Source organism: Natrix helvetica (genome assembly GCF_964273705.1).
Source record: "Natrix helvetica genome assembly, chromosome: Z".
Taxonomy (NCBI): domain Eukaryota; kingdom Metazoa; phylum Chordata; class Lepidosauria; order Squamata; family Natricidae; genus Natrix; species Natrix helvetica.
The window spans coordinates 137,102,987-137,125,716 of NC_138554.1; the positions used below are offsets into that span (position 1 = coordinate 137,102,987).

At 41.3% G+C, this 22,730-nt stretch overlaps 1 protein-coding gene across 1 annotated transcript in view; it reads left to right on the forward strand.

Annotated features, from left to right (window-relative positions):
- The first annotated feature begins 3,604 nt into the window (after positions 1-3,604).
- Positions 3,605-22,730, forward strand: part of DLEC1 (DLEC1 cilia and flagella associated protein) — an 84,606-nt gene continuing 65,480 nt past the window's right edge. The window contains exons 1-9 of the mRNA XM_081970185.1: positions 3,605-3,729; positions 8,640-8,780; positions 12,123-12,279; positions 13,712-13,822; positions 14,596-14,792; positions 15,829-16,052; positions 17,532-17,613; positions 19,266-19,353; positions 21,536-21,709. Of these exons, the coding sequence (XP_081826311.1) occupies positions 3,631-3,729; positions 8,640-8,780; positions 12,123-12,279; positions 13,712-13,822; positions 14,596-14,792; positions 15,829-16,052; positions 17,532-17,613; positions 19,266-19,353; positions 21,536-21,709 (1,273 nt within the window). The 5' untranslated portion in view covers positions 3,605-3,630. The remainder of the gene's footprint in view (positions 3,730-8,639; positions 8,781-12,122; positions 12,280-13,711; positions 13,823-14,595; positions 14,793-15,828; positions 16,053-17,531; positions 17,614-19,265; positions 19,354-21,535; positions 21,710-22,730) is intronic.

Consider the following 22,730-nt stretch of genomic DNA (forward strand, 5'->3'; position numbering starts at 1 on the left):
ATAACACCCCAGTAATCCAACCCTGTGCTAGATGAATAGCGGGGCTAATCCTACCTTTGTTGGATCTTGAGTGATGGCATTTGCCTATGAATAGGCGTAGCTATCTCTTTACCTCTTAATTGCGGACATCTGCTGTGGGCTATTGAGGAGGGTGGGGGCTATTAAGAGTGAGTCTGCTTCCTGCCTTTAAAAGAAACATGTTTCTCCAATTCCAGGGAAATGTAATATTCTGCCTTTTTAATATTTCCTAGAATATTTCATTGTTCTAGGAGAGGGGTGGATTCTAACATCCTTCCAAACTCAATGCACAAGCTAGAACCTGTCAGTGTCGGCTGCCTTGTGACTCCCTACATTATTCCTTAAAGCAGTGGTTCTCAACCTGTGGGTCGGGACCCCTTTGGGGGTCGAATGACCCTTTCACAGGGGTCGCCTAAGACCATCGGAAAACAGAGACACCAATTTTATGGTTGGGGGTTACCACAACATGAGTATCAGTAGCTTTGAAAAGGAAAATTTTAGTTATTTTAAACGTACTTCTCTGAAGTAACAAACAGAGTGTCTTTTTGTGTATGGGGTTGGGCGCCGAGGGGTGAGTGGGGTTGGGGGGGGAGTGCGTTAACGAAGCTGGTGTGTAGGACCAGCAACTTGCTGACAATTTTTTTAATGCTTTGCTATTGGGCAAAAAGGTTGGCAATGTTTGCTTTGAGGCTTCTGACCGGATTTCTACAGCGTTATGAATGGCCAAGACACCCTAGAACAGTGGTTCTCAACCAGTGGGTCAGGACCCCTTTTGGGGTCAAACGACCCTTTCACAGGGGTCGCCTAAGACCATTGGAAAACACATATTTTCCAAAAAAATAAGGAAAACATAAAATAATCTTATGGTTGGGGGTCACCACAACATGAGGAACTGTATTAAAGGGTTCGCGGCATTGGGAACCACTGCCTTAAAGGAAAGTATTCAGCATTTTTGGTACTCATCCACCTCTTGAACCAATTAATGATGAAGCTGGAGGCACCATTGCATTAATAGAGGGATAGAATCAAGACCACGTGAAGGGTTAATACCACTTTATAAGGCCTTGGTAAGGCCACACTTGGAAAACGGCATCCAGTTTTGGTTGCACAATGTAAAAAAGCTGTGGAGACTCTAGAAAGAGTGCAGAGAAGAGCAACAAAGAGGATTAGGGGACTGAAGGATAAAATATACAAAGAACAGTTGCTGGAATTGGGTATGACTAGTTTAAGGAAAAGAAGAACTTGTGGTGACATGAATGCAGGATGGGTTGGAAAGAATTAGAGGTAGTTCTCTATATACCATAAAGGAGTCTGAGATAGTTAAGAGAACTGAGAACTTAATCAAATGGAGCTGCAAGGGATCTTGGAGGTCTTCTAGTCCAACCCCTTGCTCATGCAGGAATCCTGCTTTATGGTGCTTTAGAAAATAAGTTGACACCCCTCTTCTTTGTGGCAGCCTGTCAAATGCTGGAATGCTGCTATCGTGTCTCCTTTTTAATAAAAAGAAGGATGGGAGTGATATGATAGCAATGTTCCAATATCTTGGGAGCTGCCACAAAGAAGAAAGGGGCTCAAGCTATTGTCCAAAGCACCTGAGGGTGCTTTGAAGAAGCAAGAGATGGAAACTAATCCAGGAGGGAAGCAACTTAGAACTAAGGAGAAACTTCCTGACAGAACAATTAATCAGTGGAACAGCTTGCCTCCAGAGGTTGTTAATGCCCCAACACTGGAGGTTTTGAAGAACAGATTGGACAACCATTTGTTTGAAGTGGTATAGGGTTTCCTGCTTAAGCAGGGGGTTGGACTAGAAGACCTCCAAGGTCCCTTCCAAGTCTGTTATTCTATTCTATAAATGTTATTTCAGGAGCAGCTCCCATAAAACTCGGTTTGTGGCCAATGAGGTGGATGAATAATTTTATGTATACTATATAGTTACTAACCAAGTTGAAGAATTATGATAAGTCTAGGGACACTGATTTGGGTAGTCCTTGACTTACAACTTTCAGTGACCATTCAAAGTTACAATGGCCCTAAAAAAGTGATTTATGATCATTTTCCACACTTAGGACCAAGATCACATGATTTACATTAGGATTCTTGATAATTGGTTCATATTTATGACAGTTGCAGTGTCCGGGGGTTATTTGATCCTCTTTTGTGACTTTCTGACAAGCAAAATCAATAGGCATGTCAGACTCATTTAACAACCATGTTACTAGTTTAAGAACTGCAGTGATTCACTTAACAAATGCAGAAAGGAATTCCAGTAAAGAAATTTTAAATGTATTGTAGTAAGTTTGGACATTTATGCCTTTGCATCCATGTATCTTTAATTAACTTCCGTTAAAAACAAATGGAATAGATGGTTATTGAAACAGACATGGAATGTAGGCTGATTTTAATGGATATGATTAGCATTAACTATCCTTTAAAAAGCTGTTGTGCTTCTTAATCTAAAATTAATCCCTTAAATTGACAAATATGAGCAAATGATAATTTAACTGCATCTAATTATAATGAAATGTTATCTGTGTGTTTTTATTTTACCCATAAGAGATAGGGGGCGAACGTATGGGTTCACGGATTGCAGTCAAGTAAAAATGCAATTTGTTTGATTTTGCCTATGTGGTGCGTGAATCAAGTCCTTACATATTTTAAGGTTTATGGCTTTGTATTATTTATGAATCAAGCCTCTCTGGATTGATGGTGAAGCCATGATGGTGGAAACCAGTCATGGTTTGGCTCGACAAAAGCCCAGAAGGGGCATACTCTAGATCAGATACAACTCATTAGGATACAACAGCTTGTATAGTTTCATCCATTTTGATAACGAAATCTCTATCCTTCCTCCCTACCTCCTTCTTTTGTAGATATCATAGATATATAGGTCACATATCATAGATAACATATATCTATGATATATGAGCTATCACTTTGTTGTTTGCATGTCCATTGAGAGCATATGAACTGGAGACAAATTCCTTGAGTGTCCAATCACCGCCCCGAGTCCTGCCAAGGAAAGGGTGCGGTCTAGAAATAAAAGATTATTATTATTATTATTATTATTATTATTATTATTATTATTATTATTATTATTATTATTATTATTATTATTATCATCATCATACCAAAAGAATCCTATCCTATCCTATTCTATCCCTATCCCATTCCATTCCTACTCCTATCCTATCCCTATTCCTTTCCTGTCCTATCCCCATTCTATTCCTTTCCTATTCCTATTCCTACTCCTATTCCATATCCTATTCCTACTCCTATCCTATCCCTATTCTATTCCTATTCCTATTCCTTTCCTTTCCTTTCCTTTCCTATTCTATCGTATTCCTATTCCTATCCTATCCCTATTCCTATCCACCCACCCATCCGCAAAATAAAACCATTTATGCGCCTATATTTCCCACAAGGCCTAGCGCGCTGGCTATGATTTCTGGGAACGGTAGACAAAGGACAAGATCAACCGGGCTAGATTGGAAAAGTTCGGAGCTCGGAGGCGGCGACTTCCGGAAGCGAGCGGAAGTCGCTGTTGCTAAGGGCCCGGTTTTCGCTTCTCAGAAAGCAGGCTCTTAGCAACCGGGGAAAGGCCGCTGCGCGAAGATGCTGCCGGCCGAGGAAAGGGGCGCGCTGCGCTCCAGGGATTCTCCAAGCCCCGAGCCTTCCATGTACAGGCACAGGCCCGCCTCAGAGCTGACTCAGGTGAAGGAAGAGCCGCTCCCGCTTCTGCCGCCGCGCCCTCCGGCTTTAGTAACTTTGCAATGCAGACGCTTCTCATTCCCAGGGCGTTTCCCCCCACCACCACCTTCGGCGCCTGGTCTGGAGTGGCAAAACGATTCCTATCTGAGCATGGGCAGAGTGCCACCTGCAATGTCTCTTTCCTGTGTCCAGATGCCCCCATAGACCTCGAGATGGTATTTTGGGCATCTCGAGGTCTATGGGGGCACAGGATTCCTGGGCATGTGCAGAGTGCTTATTCAGTTTACCTGCAGCACAAGGGGGAAATGGGCAGTGGAAGAACTTTCTTAATCCGTTTTATTGATAATTTGATTGTATTTTAACACATTTCTATCATGGTCCGTTTATCTGGGCGATGGAGAGAAATGTGTGTTTTTTTTTTTAAAAAAAACCAATTTATTATTTTTTAAAAGGTGAGAAAGTATTTAAGAAACATCGATTTTATCAACAGGTTCTTTCGTCGAAGATTTAAAGAAACCCCTTTATTCAGAAAATGTTGTAAATGCTTTTATTTCACAGGGAGAAGAACCACAATGAAGAATGATTTAATAACAAATCATTTTAATCATTATGATTATTAAATCATTTATTTAAATTTAATAATAATAATAATAATAACAATAATAATAATAATTGCAAAACACCCTAAGCCAGTGATTCCCAACCTTTTTTGGCCATGCCCCATCTAAGCATCTTTAAAATCCTGATTTCCCCCCCCCCCATATAATTCTTAACTCAAAAAGTGAACTCTACTCATGCAGAGGAAGCCTAAAAGGCCATTAACTTGGTTTAAACAAAGCTCAAATCCCCCCACCCTTAAAAATCAAATTGCTTGGGTCCCACGTTGGGAACCACTGCTAAGCCTAACCCCTAACCCTGTAACAATACCTTAAACAGTATCTGTCTATCCCAAGGACACATGAACAACAAAAAATGCCAAATTCAATCTGAACATCTAACTGATTGTATGACCAACCATAATAATTTTTTTTTTCCTGGAAAAACTCCCTTATCTTTTAACAGTATGTTTCCAGAGCTGCCTGCAAGCTTACGAAAATACAACCATCCACCAAAAGTTGGCCCAAGTGCAGGAGAATGAAGCTTGGTGATCAGGATTTCCTGTATGTGTGTCAGTGTTTGTGTTTAAAAATGAAGCACAACATTAGGAATGATCAGATGAGATTGCTTACGTTGCTGCAGGAAGAGGAAGGCTTGGTATTTGTCCCATTTTAAAAAAATTTCCAGTACTTAACCCACTGGGGAAAATTGTTGAGATAAGTAAATATTAGCTGAGATGAAGGATTGAATCAAAATATTGGAACCTGCATTGAGAACGATTAACTTCTTTTGATTTAGTGCTGGTGTTCTTACTCAAAATGGAATCTACACAGCAGGCACAATGTTTCTTAAAGTACTATGGAAGTATCTTGTAGATTTACTGTCAATTCAGTTGACCTTTGGCCATAGAGAAGTCCTCAACTTAAAACTGGTTGCTTAGCAACCATTAAAAATTATACTGGGCCTAGTTAAGGCTAGTTAGGGTATAGGGTTTCCTGCCTGAGGAGGGGGTTGGACTAGTAGACCTCCAAGGTCCTTACAGCTCTGTTCTGATTGATTGTAATTTAAAGTTTCTTGACCCTAACCCTACACAATCTACATGAATATAGAAGATCCCAAATATTGAAATCATTGTAACTTTATCATTTTACATATGAATATCTTGCACTTGGCTTGAGGCCAGTATGATGTTGTACATTTGTTGTTGTTGTTTTGTAACAATGTAATAATTGTAGGATCCAATCTGGCTTGGTCAACAGAAGCAGAGTTTTAGTGCTCTGATATTTTGGACTTGTGCTGGAGCTCATCCTCAGGGAACTTGTCTCTCACCATGTTTCACATTCACTACTCACTCACCATTTATTTGTTTTTATTTATTTATTTGTCAACATGCACAAGGTAACAGATATTAGTATAGACATGGACATTTTCTCATGAGATTGGTACAGATACATGGATATAAATAAGTATTACATGGCCACGAACACATAGAATGAACCAATGGGGGTAGGGATGGTAGGCACGCTGGTGCTTTTATGCATGCCCCCTTATGGACCTCTTAGGAAACGTATGAGGTTCATGGTGGACAGTTTAAGGTTAAAAATATGGAAGTTTGAGGAACTAACAAAGTTTCAGATTCTGGTGAGAGAGAAGTCCGAAAGCTCAGAGGATTAGACCTCTGATCCCAGCAAATGACCCAGATTAGGCCCTACAACATAATCCTGGGACGTGTTGATTCACCTTCATTTTTTTTAAAAAATATAATTTTTTAAACCCAAAATTATACAAACCTTACATATGCAACTGAATACAAAAAAAAAAAAAAGAAAGACAAAAGAAAAAAAGGGAAAGAAACAGATATTACAGTGCACCCCCTTATATTTCTCAGATATACAATATATTCCAATTGTGCCCTTATGCCTTCCAAAACAACATATATACTTAAATAGGTTTGTTCCCTTTGCCTTCCACCAACACTGCTCTTATAAAATGCTCCCATGTTTCATTATAGTTATTTACTTTAATCATCCCTTCTTTAAGTTTCATTTTTGTTGTTAATTTATCATTTGTTGCTAAACTCCAAATTACATTATACCACTCATTTCTTTGAATATCCCAATTCCGTCCCCAATATTTAGCCATCACTAATCTAGCTGCCATTATCAAATTTACAATCAATTCCTTTTTTGTTTCATTTATATCCCATTTTTCCACCAGCAACAATATTGTAATCCTCGGTGATATCTCTAGATTTACATTGAACAGGGCTCTAATTTCTCTAAATACCATGTCCCATATTTTTTGTGCGCTATCACAATCCCACCACATATGTTTATATGTTCCAACCTTTTTCTTGCACCTCCAACAAATATTTGTATATTTACCATCTATTTGATTTAATTTACATGGTGTTAGGTACCACCTCCATATCACCTTATATCCATTTTCCTTAACTCTAACTGACATATTCTTATATATTCTTTTATTCCAAATATTTTTCCAATCATTATCATTTATTTCTTCCAAATCTGATTCCCAAATTAATTTTAAACCTTTTGCCTGCTCTTCTAATTCAGTTAATATTCTATATATTTTCCCTATTCTTCCTTTCCCTATATATTCTTCATTCATCTCACATTCTTTTATAATCATTTCATATTTTGTTAACTGTCTAGCTTTCTCCTTGAATCTTTCCTCCACTTTTATCCATTTCTCTAATTGTATTAAATTCAACCAATTTAATTTAATATCTGCTAAAACATTTTTAGTTGTGTTATATTCTTTATCTTGTTCTTCCAGTCTTCCCATTCATATATCTGATTTTCTTTTAGTTTACTAATCGATTCTTTCAATTCAATCTTAGGGAATTTCTCAATTTCCACCACCAGTATTAAAGGAGAGATTCCTGGCATTAGCCGGTATCTCCATTTATTCCATAATTCCAACCATTTTTTAAAAAAGGGATTTTGTATCCTCTTAATAATTTTTTAAATATTCTTTTTAAATCAATATATTTCGATAGGATCACCTATTTTCCTTAACTCTTTCAACTTTATATCCCTCCATATTAAATCTCTAGTTACTGCTATAATATCTGGGACCACCTTTAATTGATTAGCTATCCAATAATTTCTAATATTTGGAAGACCTGGCCCACCTTTTTTTAATGGTTCATACCATAATGCTTTACTTGCTCTCTTACCTCCATTACAATACACCTCCAGCATTCATTCATAACGTAATGATTAGTTGTTCTTTTTAAGACTGCCTTGGTTGCTTAATGACTGCGACAAAAAAGGTTGTAAAAAGGTTGGTCATGCGAACAATTTTATAGCCGTCATGACATGCAACTGTCGTAAGATTCCCTTACGGCCACTAATTGTATCATCAGAATGAATAAAAGCAACTATGTGTAGTTTGGACTGGATTTTTAAAAAGCCTTATTAATTTAAAAAGCAATTTATTTTCTGTCACTGTAATCTGTAATTAGTTAGACATAATAGCAAGAAATTCAGTTGCTAAACTTAGTCCTCGATTTACAACAGTTCATTCAGTGACTGTTCAAAGTTACAGTAGCATTGAAAAAAGTGACTTATGACTGTTTTTCACACTTAACAACCGTTAAAGCATTCCCATGGTCACATGATCAAAATTAAAATGCTTGGCAACTGATTCATAATTATGATAGTTCTGGAGTCACCTTTTGTGATCTTCTAAGAAGCAAAGACATGAAAAGCTAGATTCACTTAACAATCTTGTTACTAATTAAACAACTGCAGTGATTCACTTAACAACTGTGGCAAGAAAGGTCCTAAAATGGGACAAAATTCATTTAATAAATGCTTCACTTAGCAACAGAAATTTTGGGTTCAACTGCGGTTGTAAGTTGAAAACTATCAGTATGTCACTTTAATTAATTAGAATGCATACTGAAGATTTTTAACGCTAACATGTATGCATTGTAACTTTCAATATGAAGGTGGCTTTATGCCAGTTTTCAAGAAGTCATGTTTTTAAAATATTTTTATTAAACATTTTTATCTTTAAAAACAGAAACACAACATACAAAAAGAAAGAAAAAACAAGACAAAGACAAACAACAATATAAAATAGTTACACAGCCTTCTGTATTGGGATTCATGTTTAGCCTTTGTAATTCTCCATTCTCCATTGCCTTCCTATCGATTGCAACTTTTCAAGAAGTTATTTAACTCTATTTATTGACATGAAATCTGCTGTCACTCTTATTGTAGGATCACCAAATCAAATATTTCTACCTCTGTTTTTAATTATTTCTCCTCCTATCCCCCACTCAGGACATTTCCCATGTGCTAACCAAAGTCTTTAAGAGCTTATATACTTCAGAAGTGATAGCAACAGACATGGTGGATAATATGATCAAATCCCGTGGAGGAAAAAATCCCCATCACGAATACTTTGTGGAAGAATTGCGAAAGGTAAACTTTCAATTTAGCTCTGCTCAGGAAAACATAAGAATTAGGCGATTTAAGTTTGCAGAATGTTCTGCTTAATCACCATTCAGAACTGAATCATTTTGGAACAGTAGGAGATAGATGGAGAAGCAAATTGACAGACATATTTTAGTTTACTTTATCGTCATTGCACCTCATACAATGAAATTTAATGCCATCTTCCTTCACATTCTATATGATTGAATTGAAAGCCTGATATTGCATTAGTATTGCACTATACTGTAGAGTTCAATATAGTTACTGTCCTGGGATAGACGCTGTTTTTCAGCCTGTTTGTCCTTGTTTTTATTGTCCTGTACCGGCTGCCAGATGGTAATAGTTCAAAAAAAAAAGGTGCCTAGGATGAGATGGATCTTTAAGGATGTTTTGCACTTTCTTAAGTCAGCGGGAGCTATAAAGCTCCTCCAGAGAGGGGAGAGGGCAACCCATGATCCTCTGGGCAATGACGTTAACATTGTGGAGTGCTGTCCTATCTGCCAATATATCCAAAGAGAGATAAACACACACAAGCATAACATTAATAAACATAAACATATGTTTATTAATTATGTTACAAAATTAAAATAAATGTAAAGGAATAAATTAGGGTCAGATCATCCTCTTCGCGACCTGTTTTCCTGGTTAACTTCTGGGAGAAGACTTTGTGATATCTGAAGCAGAACATCTAGATTATGGGTGTCAAACTTGTGGCGTCATGTTGCTGTAACGTGATGTTTTGTGACATTTGTCCCCTTCGCGGAGCTGGGGTGGTGTGGCCTGTGCATGACATGCCCTGCCAGCAGGCTGCCAGTTTGACAACCCTTTATTTATTTATTTTATTTATTTCTTAGATTTTTAGAGCGCCCCTCTCCCAAAAAGGGACTCGGGGCGGTGTACAGTCAATACAATAAAACCAGTCATAAAATTAAATACATTTAAGCTACATTTAAGATACATTTGGAGGGGAGATAGGCTGTACTAAGAAATAAATAATTCTAATCCTAAAAACATCACAATTAAAACCCCAAACCCTAAAATAAAATAAATCCCTGGGAGGTAAAACTAAGAAAGTGCCAGGCCAGCTGATTGAAACAGGTGAGTCTTTAACTTTTGCCGGAAGGAACGGAGGTCGGTGGTAGTTCGAATGTCTGGGGGGAGGTCATTCCAGAGGGTTGGGCCCATCACAGAGAAGGATCTACTCCTAGGTGTCGCCCGCTGGCATTGCCTAGCAGACGGCACCAGGAGGAGCCCCTCCCTGTGTGAGCGGATAGGTCGCAGGGACGTATGTGGAAGGATGCGATCCTGCAGATAACTAGGTCCTCTGCCATGGAGCGCTTTAAAGATGGTGATCAATACCTTGAAACGCACCCGAAAGGCCACAGGTAGCCAGTGCAGCTCGCGCAGGAGAGGTGTTACGTGGGAGTAACGTGTACTTCCCATAATAACCCGCGCGGCTGCGTTCTGAACTAGCTGCAGTCTCCGGATGCGTCCCAAGGGAAGCCCCATGTAGAGGGCATTGCAGTAGTCCAGGCGAGACGTCACCAGCGCATGAGTGACCGTGCGCAGGGCACTCCGGTCCAGTAGGGGGCGCAATTGGCGCACCAGGCGAACCTGGTGGAACGCCCCCCTTGCCACGGCTGCCACATGGTCCTCCATTGACAGCCGGGCATCAAGGAGGACGCCCAAATTGCGCGCCCGCTCCACAGGGGACAGTTGTTCGCCCCCTATGGCCAGCGATGGGGTCAGCTGGCTGAACCGAGGTGCCGGTAACCACAGCCACTCGGTCTTGGAGGGGTTGAGTTTGAGTCTGTTGTCCCCCATCCAGACCCCGACGGCTTCCAAACACCGGGACATCACTTCGACAGCCTCGTTGGGGTGGTTTGGGGTTGAAATATACAGCTGAGTATCATCAGCGTAGAGATGGTACTCAACCCCAAAACCACGGATGATCTCACCCAGCGGCTTCACATATGCGTTGAACAGGAGAGGCGAGAGGACCGACCCCTGCGGCACCCCACAAGTGAGTGGCCTCAGGGACGACCTCTGCCCCCCTGTCAACACACATTGCTTCCGGTCGGAGAGGTAGGAGCCGAACCACCGCAAAACGGTGCCTCCGACTCCCATCCCCTCCAACCGGCGCAATAGGATACCATGGTCGATGGTATCAAAAGCCGCCGAGAGGTCTAATAGGACCAGGATAGAGGAGCAACCCCTATCTCTGGCCCTCCAGAGATCATCAACCAACGCGACCAAGGCTGTCTCAGTGCTGTGCCCGGGTCGGAAGCCGGACTGGCGTGGGTCTAGATAGTCGGATTCGTCTAGGTGTCGTGGGAACTGCTGCGCCACCACATTCTCAACAACCTTCGCCAAGAAGGGGAGGTTGGAGACTGGACGATAGTTAGCTGATCACAGTTTTGTTCTATGTAATATCAATCTGGTGAATTCTTAAGTTTCCTCTTTCCGCTATGTATTCAAAATGGATAGCAATTAATATATATATACATATATATGTAAGTGTGTATGTATGTCCCAGCATAACTCTGGAGTGCCTTGATCAATTTCAACTGAGCTTGGTACACAGATGATTTACCCTCTGGAAACAAATACTGAGCGGGGGGGGGGGGGGAGAGACCTCTGGTGTGTGTGTGTATGTATGTGTGTCTATCTGTCTGCCTATGTGTGTTCCAGCATAACTCTGGAGGGCCTGGGCCGTTCAGGAGAGCAAGTGCGGTGTCCTAGAGCGGTAATTGTTTGTGATGTCATGGGAGGGGGAAGGGAGCGCCTGGGCCATTAAGGAGAGCGAGTGCTGCGTCCTAGAGTTGTTTGTGATGTTAGTTCTGTGGTGGGTTCCAACACAGACTACTGCCAATTTGCTCAGGGGTGTGCCATGCACATGCTTGCTGTGTACTGTGAGCGCTTGATGCGTGCTGTGCATGCATGCGCAGTACAACTAAAATTGCTCTGCGCATGCGCGGAAGCAAAAAACAAGGAGAACCAGTTTGGGGGTGTGACAGACCTGGATTGCTGCCGGGTCCAGCAACCCAGGCTGCCAAGCTACTACCGGTTCAGCTGAACTGGTCCAAACCAGTAGGAACCCACCACTGCATCAGTTCCTTCGCAGCTTCCACTGGAAAGCCAGCCATGACGATCGCCCTCCAGTGGACCAATGGGGAAGCGCCTGATAGATTGGGGGCAAAGTGCCAGGATCGTAGACAGGGCGGGAAAGAGGAGCGAATGGGAGGGGGAAGGGGCATGGATGCAAAAGATTTCTACTTCGATGTCAAATAAATTGAATCTATATTTAAATGTTAACCATGACAATAATAGCTCCGTGAAGAGTATAATCACCGACAAAGGGAGGCACAAATGTTGGAAAAGCACATCATCCAAGCAAGGGCCCGGGCCACCGCAGAAGAGGAAAGGCTCTTGAGCTTGTATCAGCTAGAAGTTCCGGAAGCCTACCGCCGAGCTGCGATGCCATCAGGTGAAGGAACAAGCATTTCCGATGTTCCCTTTTACAGGTCATCCTCGACCTTTGATCACAATTTCATCCAACAACATTTCTGTGGCTAAGCGAGACAGTTGTTAAGTGGGTTTTACCCCATTTTACAACCTTTCTTGCCACAGTTGAATCGCTGCAGTTGTTAAATTAGTCACATGGTTGTTAAGTGAATCTGACTTCCCAATTGACTTCTCAGAAGGTCACAAAATGGGATCATGACTCCAGGGACACTGTAGCCGTCATAAATACATGCCAGTTGCCAAACATTAGAATTTTGATCATGTAACTGCAAGGAATGCTGCAAAGATTGTAAGTGTGAAAAATGTTCACTTTTTTTAGTGCTATTGTAACTTTAAATAGTCACTAAACAAACGGTTGTAAGTTGAGGATTACTTCTATTCTGATATAACCCATACCAAAGAAAAATGTCCTTTGGTTTGCTAGAAATTGGTAAGGATTTGATTTGACTTTTTTGGTATGGGAAGGATTGATGGCAAGGCATTTCTTCTTGTGCCGAATCCGTCATCGAATGTTGGCGATCATCTAAGCAGGCCTATTTTTATCAACAGCTGCACGAAAAAGTGCTGCTGAATTTTATCCAAATCAAACATTTAGATTTTGAAGCCATGATGTTCTTCTTCTGCCTGGACCTCACTTGCCTTGATTTCCCTTGTCTTACCCAGGTGGCTTATCACCTCCTTATTTCTGATTTTGTCAACCCAGCCGTCTTTAAATCCACATTTCAAGTGCACACAAATCCTATTTGGTTGGTTTACTGAAAAATTAGAAAAATTAAAATCACGATGAAGAGACAAAAGGAAAGTCTTTTTATTTCTATGCTTCCATTTTTCAGCCCAGGATAATTCCTGTGAAAAATAACTGCCTCCAAAGCTATTCTTTTTTTTTTGGGGGGGGGGGGGTGCCCATTGATTATGAGTACTCCTTGACTTATAACTGTTTGTTTAGCGACCGTTGAAAGTTAGAACGATACTAAAGAACATGACGACTGTTGCAGCATCCCCAGGGTCAGATGATCGAAATTTGGGCTCTTGGCAACCAGCATTTGTTTACAATTTTTGCAGCATCTCTGGGTCATGTGATCATCCTTTGCGACCGTCCCAGCTGGCTTGTGACAAAATCAATGGCAGTACTCATATTCGCTTAGCGACCACACAATTCGTTTAACAACTACAGTGATTCATGGCAAAAAATAGATTGAAAAATAGGGCACAATTTTTATGTAACATCTGTCTTATTCAGGAACAGAAATTCTGGTCCCAATTGTGCTTGTAAGTCAAAGATCAGCTGTCCTGGCCTCAGTTTCCCTTCCAAAATGTTCTATTCCCCTGTATAAGAAATAATGGGAACTGTTTATTTTTAAAAACCTATCTCTCTTAAATGTGCATTTGCCTAGTGAAGTCTACATTCAGATGGTGTGTGGATGGCGCCCTTCTTAAAAAACACCATTTAATCTGTCCTGAAGATTACATCACAGATCCGGTACTCGTAACCCACGCTCCTAAAGGTAACTAGAAAGACGAATGTGATTTTCCCCAGGATGCAATGTATAGTCATACCTGAAAGTATATGAGTGTTCTGACCTAGGTTTCCCCAAAAAGCATGAAGCAGAGCCCTTGTCCCGATAAAACCCCTTTTATTAATTGAATGTGGACTCCTCTCGTTCACATTCAGCAAAGGCCTGGCTAAACAGCCTTTCAAAGGTGAATTTATGACCACAGACCTTATCTGCCATGTAAATATTTTCCAAATGCAGTATTGTGCAAAGAAAGACTGGGCACAGAGTCACTGAGATTCACGGACAGATCTTCACACTCCTGAAATGAATGAATGAATGAATGAATTATTTCCTGCAAAAGCCCACTCCCCTTTCGCTCTTCTTTTATTTCCTATGGGAGGGGCCATTCACCGTCCATCTGTGACTTTACTCCCAAGTTGACCCTGATTTCTGAGCTGTTATTTTCTTCTGGCAGCTCTCCTCATGCACACACTGGAAACAGACTCCAGCTGTTTCTCTGCTTCACTGCTGCCTAGCTCTGAAGGCAGCTGAGAACTGCCTGATGGCCTTGAACCCCTCTCTGTCTCCGATGCAGAGCCCTCATCCGAGCCTTCCCCAGCCTCCAGGATTGCCCATGTTCCTCTCCAACCTCCTCACTTTCTGAGTCTGCTGCCAGCTCTGCTGGTGGGCCACAACGAGATTATTATTTTTAAAAAAATATTTGTACGAATGATGACCGTTCTGTTTCTAGGTTTCTGAACTTAACTTTTCTTTAAATGCAGATGTCTCAGAACCGGGCTATTTGAAAGAAACTGATTGTAAACACCACGTTCCTCCTGACTCAGAAGCTCTCCAATTAAAGGAAAATTCACGCATCAAAAAGCTATGGGCAAGTCTTCCAGATGTGTCTTTGTCCAGTTTAACTCTGGAGTCTTCAGATGCTAATATTTCAGACGGATCTGTGGCATTGCTCTATAAGGTACAGTGTGGTTTTATTTTACTATCGCTTTTACATTGTTTTCTGATCTGTCCCCACAGGTCAGCCTTGTGTCATGATGTGATCAGGTTAATCTTTCTCAGATTTGAGATGTCTATTGAGGTCCCAAAGGTGCTTTCTCAAGAGGCAAGCGGACTTTCTGGTTGTTGTTGTTTTTTTTTTAAAGAAGTTTCGCTTCTCATCCAAAAAACTTCTTCAGTTCTGACAGGGTCACTCAGTTCTAAAATCTAAAATGCAGTATTGATAAATTCAACATATATGCCTGCGAGATGTGCATTTAGAATAAAATTGAATGGAAGGTGAGATGGCAGCTTACTCAGCCTAATTTCCTATTTGTAAATTTTCTATTTGTATGAAAGCATTGTGTTTATAAATCTTTGCCTATCCTGTGGGTTGGGTGGGTTTAAAATAGAACAACTATTTATAGTCTGATGCGTAACAAAATCTTTACATTTCCTTCAGGAATGAATGGCTTTTCTAGACTCAAAAAAAAGCCTTTTTATGTGTGAAGAGTCCAATTTTTCTGATATTAAAATCCACTTGTTTTTACTCTAATCAATATGAATTGATTTATGTTTGTTCACTGACAGTCTCAACGACATGTTCCACTGGATTCCTGGCTCTCACCCTCAGGCAAATATAGGCAGGATCATAACTTTCATCAGACTGCCTGTTTCCTGTTTTTTTTTTTTTAAATGCTAGATGTAGAATTTGTAGGGACATTTCCCCCACAAAACAGAGGCCATATTGTCCTCTGAGTTGACAAATACTGCTTAGGTGTCTTGGGAATAACTAAAAGGAAATATAAGTGCCTGTTTCAAATGCAGAAAAGTGGGGCTGGACAAGCTCTCTGTTGGGAGGTTTTAAATAAGATTCTTTCCCTAAGCTAAATTCAGTGGCTATTTTAGTTCTAAGATTTTGAAAATCTTAAAGCTTGTGGGATCAGTTTTTAGGGATAGAGGGTGAATCTTATATAAAAGTCTATGTGAAAGCATGCTTCTCGTTTCATCTCTGATAGAAGAAAGTTAAAGCCTTGGGCAAACCCCTCTGGATGGATGAAATGTCCAGAGCTGACCGGCATAAAGACCGCCTGTATCTTCAGAGACTGAAAGAGCGCCACAATTTCCTGAAAAATCCTCGCTTTTTCCCACCTAATTCACTCCATGGAGGCAAGTCTTTGATTCTGCCTCAAAAGAAGGTGGAGCAGATGATAGGAGGAAGAAGAAAGTTTGTGACGGAAAGGTAGCTCTTTATAAAATACTTACCCAACTGGCCTTCCTAGCTGCAGCAGTGATATTTAACATTTATGTGCTTCTCCCTCTCCCAAACATTCCTAGACATTTTATATCTGAATGCAAAAATCTTTACTTTGCTCAGGGAATACAGCCTGCCTATTGCAAAAAAAGGGAAGAGGAAATTTGACACAAAGTTGTTGCTTTTGATAGCAAGGTAGGCACACCCTGCCTTCAAAGACCAACTGATATAAACTTGTAAAGCACAACTGAGGGAGCATTGCCAGTTGGCACATCTTCTGCTTTGAGAAAATGAATCGATCCAAGATGCGGAACGTGGGGGCGTCACCTAGCTTTTCAGGGCTCATTCAAAAAAAGATCCCCCCAAAAGGTCAGAATCACAATATTCTTTAGCCAGGATGCCACAGAAATATTGGGGTCACTGCCTTCTGTTTCAGGAGGGCCCAAGGTAGTTTAGGTAAGCAAAAAGTGGCCAGTCTAGAGAAAAAAAGGACCAGAGGAGATGTGATAGCAGTGTTCCAATATCTCAGGGGCTGCCCCAAAGAAGAGGGGGCTCAGCCTATTCTCCAAATTACCTGAGGCTATAGAACAAGAAGCAATGGGTGGAAACTAATCAAGGAGAGAAGCAACTTAGAACTAAGGAGCAATTTCCTGAGAATTAAGAAGTTGTGAATGCTCCAACACTGGAAGTTTTTAAGAAGATGTTGGACAACCATTTGTCTGAAGTGGTTTCCTGCCTAGTCAGGGTTGGACTAGAAGACCTTCAAGGTCCCTTCCAACTCTGTTATTCTGTTATGTTCTGTTATGCCTTCACCAAAAGATAATCTCTTTCATTTTGGCTAAAACAAAAGTCCATGGCCACCTTTGGAGCAGCATGATGCACAGAGTTGGGAAGAAACTGAATGGACCTAAGGCTGAAATATATGTTTGAGAGTGCAGTGTTTCTGAACCTCAACAATTTCACGATGTCCTGCTGGGGAAATCCTAGGAGTTGGAGCCCCACACATCTTAAAAGTTGTTAAGCTTGAGAAACACTGTGAGAGATTTCAATACAATGAAGTTCACTTTACAAGTGGTCCCCACAATTGAGCCCCAAATTTCTGTTTGCAAGCAAACAGTTCTTAAGTGAACCTTGCCACATTTTACGACCTTGCCACAACTGTTGAATCATTGCAGCTGTTAATAATTTAACAGTTATTATTTTTTTCTTTTTCTTTTTTTTAATATGGTTTTTTTATATTCTTGTAATCTGCTTTGAATCACCACATGTAAGTAAGCAGCAATATAATTTTTCTAAATAAGTAAATAAATAAGTAAGTAAGTAAGTAAATAAATAAGGAAGTTCACAAAAGGGGGATCACAAGACCCTGGGACCCTGCAACCTTCATAAATATGAACCAGTTGCCAAGTGTCTGATCTATAGCAATCCTGATAATTCTCTTGACTGTCTTTTTTTTCTTCATTTCAGAGATTCCCAGTCAGTACCAATCTTCCTATCAAACCCTCCTGCAGTGGTGTTTACGGAATATGAAGTTGGCCAGGTTTATGAGGTAAGAGCGAGTCAGGAGAATTTCTGACATCTGCATGGCCTCTTAATTTGCTTTTCTTCAGCTGCATCATTCTTTCATTTCTTAATAAAGGGGTACTTTTAATTTAATACAGGGAGTCCTCGACTTACAACTGGTCACTTAGCGATCAGTTCAAGTCTTGGTAGACCCTGAAAGGTGCTTAAGATTCCAAAGTTCAGACAGCCACCCCACCCCCACCCCGGCCTGGTCATCTGATGGCATTTATGGTCATTTGCTGCACCCTATGGTCATATGATTGTGTTTTTACTGGGACTGTCCATTTATTTCTGGTTTCCAGCAAAAGCCCCATAATGAACAATGACTGTGTCAGTGTTCCAAATATCATCCAGAATTAAATCAGAGTCCAAGGCAGAGTTTTCCTCAAAGTTCCAATTTATTAGGAGAGACATGTTGGAACATCTGTGGGAACCCGAATCTGAAAGCTTCCCGAGGGTTCCCACCCAGTTGAAAGTTCACGAACTTGCCCCCGCACCCACAAGTCCATCACATGGTTCAATCTTCCACTGCCACGCTGGCAGTTCCACCCATCCAGTTCCGGTCAGGCTCAGAGGTGTAGAGAACAAAAGATGACCTTGGGCTTCTGGAAAGGAATTTTTTATTTTGACAACACATTCTACTCCTTACTATTCCTCCTCCCAATTCCCTACTAATGAAACAGCATAGTAAAATGAGAGAGAATGTGGCAGGCCAAAGATCCAGAAAGGAATATGACTGCAGGCCTGACAGACTGTGACTCTTGTTTAAAGACAGGCACAAGAAAAGTTGTAAAATCGGGTTTGTCACATTATGTCTATGACAATTTATAACTGCAGTTCTCAGGCTCAATTACGGCCTTAAGTCAAGGACTACCTATAAATCAAACTCTTCTCTCCTAAATATGTCACTGGAGGTTTTTGAGAAGAGACTGGATTGTCACTTGTCTGAAATGGTATAGGTCAGTGATGGCAAACCTTTTCAGCATCGAGTGCCAAAAAGGGAGTGTGTGAACAGCCAGCTGGTGTTTTGGTTACTGGTGCATATGAGCGTACGATGATCAGCTGGCCGGCGCACATGGGCACAATGGAAACCAGAAGATCAGCTCTTCCAGTTTCCGGCACTGCCGCACACGCAAAGGACAGGTGATCATCGCACATGCATGCGCGCCAGAAACCCAGGAGAGGAACGGGCGACGCTACGCATGCCAACTGACATGGCTCTGCGTGCCACAGATTCACCATCACGGGACTAGAAAACCTCCAAGATCCCTTCCAGCTCTATTCTGATTCTGATTCTAATATCACAGTCAACCTTTTCACAATCAAGGGCCCTTTCTAAATGCTTTATCAATTTGAAGGCAATGAAAAATGTGTGCAGTAATAACAGTGGCAAAAATGCTCTGACCATTTTGAGCAGGATAATATTTGTGGGACTTTTAAGGATAAAAACGGGCTGTGTTTGGCTTGCAGACCCTCGACATAACCATTCCCACTTACTTTTTCCTTCCCTTCATCCCCCAATTCTTAAAAACCAACCGTTTTTTGATGCTGAATATTGTCGTTATGCTTTGGTGATACTCCTTAGATTACAAACTGACTGGAGGAGCCTCACTTGCTCTGACCTTTCTCTCTTTGTAGATGACGGTCGAGTTACAGAACATGACCTCCACATCCCAAAGCATCAGAATTATTCCTCCAGCTACAGCTGCCTTCTCAGTGGTGATGGGTGAGTTGTTGCCAGATGCTATGATGTCAGTTTCTAATCAGATGGGTTTTGGCAAAAATTGGTTTCCATAGATTGCTTCCAAAGAATGGAAATGGCCTCAAAAGAATGCTACAGCAGGTGGCAGCACCTGACTACTCTTGAAAAATAGCTAAGCAGAGTCAGATCTGATGAATATATTCTATTTATTTATTTGTATTATTATTGTTACAAATAACTCAAAGCAATGAACATAGCCAACATATATTCCTCTTACTTTCCCAAGGCAATAACCCTGTGAATTGGGATGAGGAGAGAGGGAGAACGAGAGGAGAGAGACTGGCCTAAGATCACTGATTAGGCTTTCATGCCTAAGGCTGGACTAGAACTCCTACTCTTCCACTTTTTAGTCTGGTGTCTTAACCAACTAGACCAAAATGGTTGGGAAAATATTCAAGGAATCTTAGGTTGACCTCACACCTGGGGGTGCGAGACAATATTCCAGAGGGTGCGAAAACTTGGTTTTAGAAGTTTCAAAATTATAGTGTATATGTATAATTATATGCATATAATTTGTCAGAGTTTGTTGCAGCAATCACATCCAGAAAGCACACCAGGTAACTGATTCAGCAGAATTCAATAACTTCTCTTTATATATAATATAAACATGAAGCAAATATACAATATCTAAAGCAGGTTTTTCCAACATGGTAGAGAGTACAAGCAAACACAGGCAGAGGAGAGAACAGTTTCAATTTTAGTTCAGAGCAGCAGACCAGTTTAGAGCTCAGCACAGACTCAGAGCTTTAGTACAGAACAGTTGAGCTAAGCCACCCCCAGGCTCATTGCTGTCTCCTTGTTGCTCACACAGCAAATACTGTTTCAGCTTCCAAACAATCCCCATTGGCTGACCTAGTTGCTATGCCTATTCATTGGCTGACCTTGTTACCATGTCTTTCAGGTCATGAACTCTCATACACTGACATAATTATTTATTTTTTAAAGGGGTGCGAGAATAGATCGGAAGCGTTCTTAGGATGCAGGGTATAGAAATGGTTGGGAACCCTTGGAATAGAATATAGATAGCCTTTGAGTTACAGCCGTAAAGAAGCTTGCACATTATGAGCATAAATTGTGATCATCATGTAGGGTTGGTCATGTGACTGGTTTCTTCTTTTGGGGGGCTGTGTAATCACTTCTCCCAGTTGCTCGTTAACAGCTCACTTCCTCCAAGGCCAATTCTAAAATCCTTTACCCCATGGGAGAGAACGTGTGCCTTACACATCTACCAGGTTCACATATGCTCTTAAGCCATTTTTAAGCATGGCTTATTAAATAAACCATAATTGGCTGGTTTCAATCATCCAGCTAAATCAAATCAGATAAGATTATTTTATCCTAATATGATTGCAAAATCTACAGGGCACTATATTAATGGTGACAGACCATTGTTACTCAATCTCGGGGCTGGCGCTCTAAGAGAGTATCTTTCAAGAACCACGGAGCCACCGGAAGTCAGATCATTAGTATTTCTTATACAGTAATTAACATGCTCTGATGATAACTTCTTTTTAACTTTTGGGATGTGTGTTTTTTAATGTTGTCCGCCACCCTGAGTCCTTTGGGAGAAGGGCGGCATATAAGTCCAATAAAAACAAAAACAAAACAAACAAATAAGATGTTCTACTCTCCCTCCCCACCTGAAAATAACTCTGTTCCAACTGCCAATTGCCTTATATTAACACACTGATGCTAAGGAGTTAAACATTGTACTCCCCCTCCCCACCTGAAAATAACTCTGTTCCAACTGCCAGTTGCCTCATATTAATACACTCTGATGCTAAGGAGTTCTACTTCCCCTCCCCACCTGAAAAGAACTCTGTTTCAATTGCCAGTTGCCTCACATTCCGTTACCTCAGTTCAAAGTGGCAGACATTCCTCTCCTTCACTCAGAAGCGGTCTGGGGCTCCTTACAATACTAAACTTCAGTACTAAACCTCATCAAAATGTCTACACCTTCCACCTTTGGAAGTGCTTCCGGACTCAATGCGGCGGGAGCGATATTCCCTTATGTGTTTCAATCATCGACCACCACTGAGCCAGCGGGTTGAGTGAACCGGATTTCTCCTGCATTGCCCAATTACATAGTTTCATCGTGAAGCAGGGGTATCCAGCTAGTTTTCTAATAAAAGTCCTTCCTTTCCAGGGAAGTTTCCAGGTGAAGGTGGACTGGTTGCTCCTGGGATGAGCTGTTTCTACATCGTCCAGTTTATTCCTGAATATCTTGCAGATTATGATGATTATCTACTGGTGGAATCACAGGCAGCCTATCCGCTCCTGGTCCCTCTGCAAGGCAGAAGGCCACCTCCTGTCTTAACACGTGAGCTGATTCAGTGACAATCACCCAAGGGAGAGTTTCTCTTTTAGCGCTTTGCTTTTCAACTTATTAAAGGTTTCATTAGCAAAATGCCTCCTCACCCTAATAATGGAAGGTCAGTGCAGGTAGTCCTCAACTATCAATTGAGCCCAACGCTTCCATTGCCAAACGAGGCAGTTGTTCAGTGAGCTTTGCACCATTTTACAGCCATTCTTCCCACCATTGTTAAGTGAGTCGCTACACTTGCTAAGTTAGTAACACAGTTGTTAAGTGAATCTGGCTTCCCCATTGACTTTGCTTGTCACAAAAGCTCACAAAAGGGGATCACATGGCCCCGGGACACTGCCACCGTCATAAATACAAGTCAGTTGCCAGGTGTCATGATCTTACGACCATGGGGATGCTGCAAACATCGTAAGTGTGGGAAAAGGTCATAAGTCACTTTTTTTCAGTGCCGTCGTACCTTTGAATGGTCACTGTGGTTGTAGGTCAAGGACTACCTGTAGTGATGTCATGAAAACATTCAATGCATGATATTAGGCCAAAGGTCCAGCATCTGTGACCAGCCATCTTTAGATACCTGTGCCTGCTTTATCTTTAAGCATGGCAGTGTTCTGACCGAGGCTTCCCAAGAACACGAAACAAACTCCTTGTCCCGACAAAAACCCCTTTATTAATTGACTGTGAATTCTGCTCATTCACATCCAGCAAAGTCTTTCAAGGGAGGATTTACAGTCACAGGCCTTATCTGGCTTGGAGAGCTGCCAGGCCGAGATCTGCAAAACAAGGAGTCTCGGAGAGTCACGAAGCGAACTAATTGTCTCCTGCAAACTTCCCTCCCCTTTCGCTCCTCTTTTATTTCCTCTGGGAAGGGCCATTTACCATCCACCTGTGGTCTTACTCCCAAGTCAACCCCTGTTCTTTAGCTGTTCTTTTCGTCTGGCAACTCTGTGCATGCGCACACTGGGAACAGGCTCCAGCTGTTCTTCTGCCCCACTGAAGTCTGACTCTGAAGGCAGCTGAT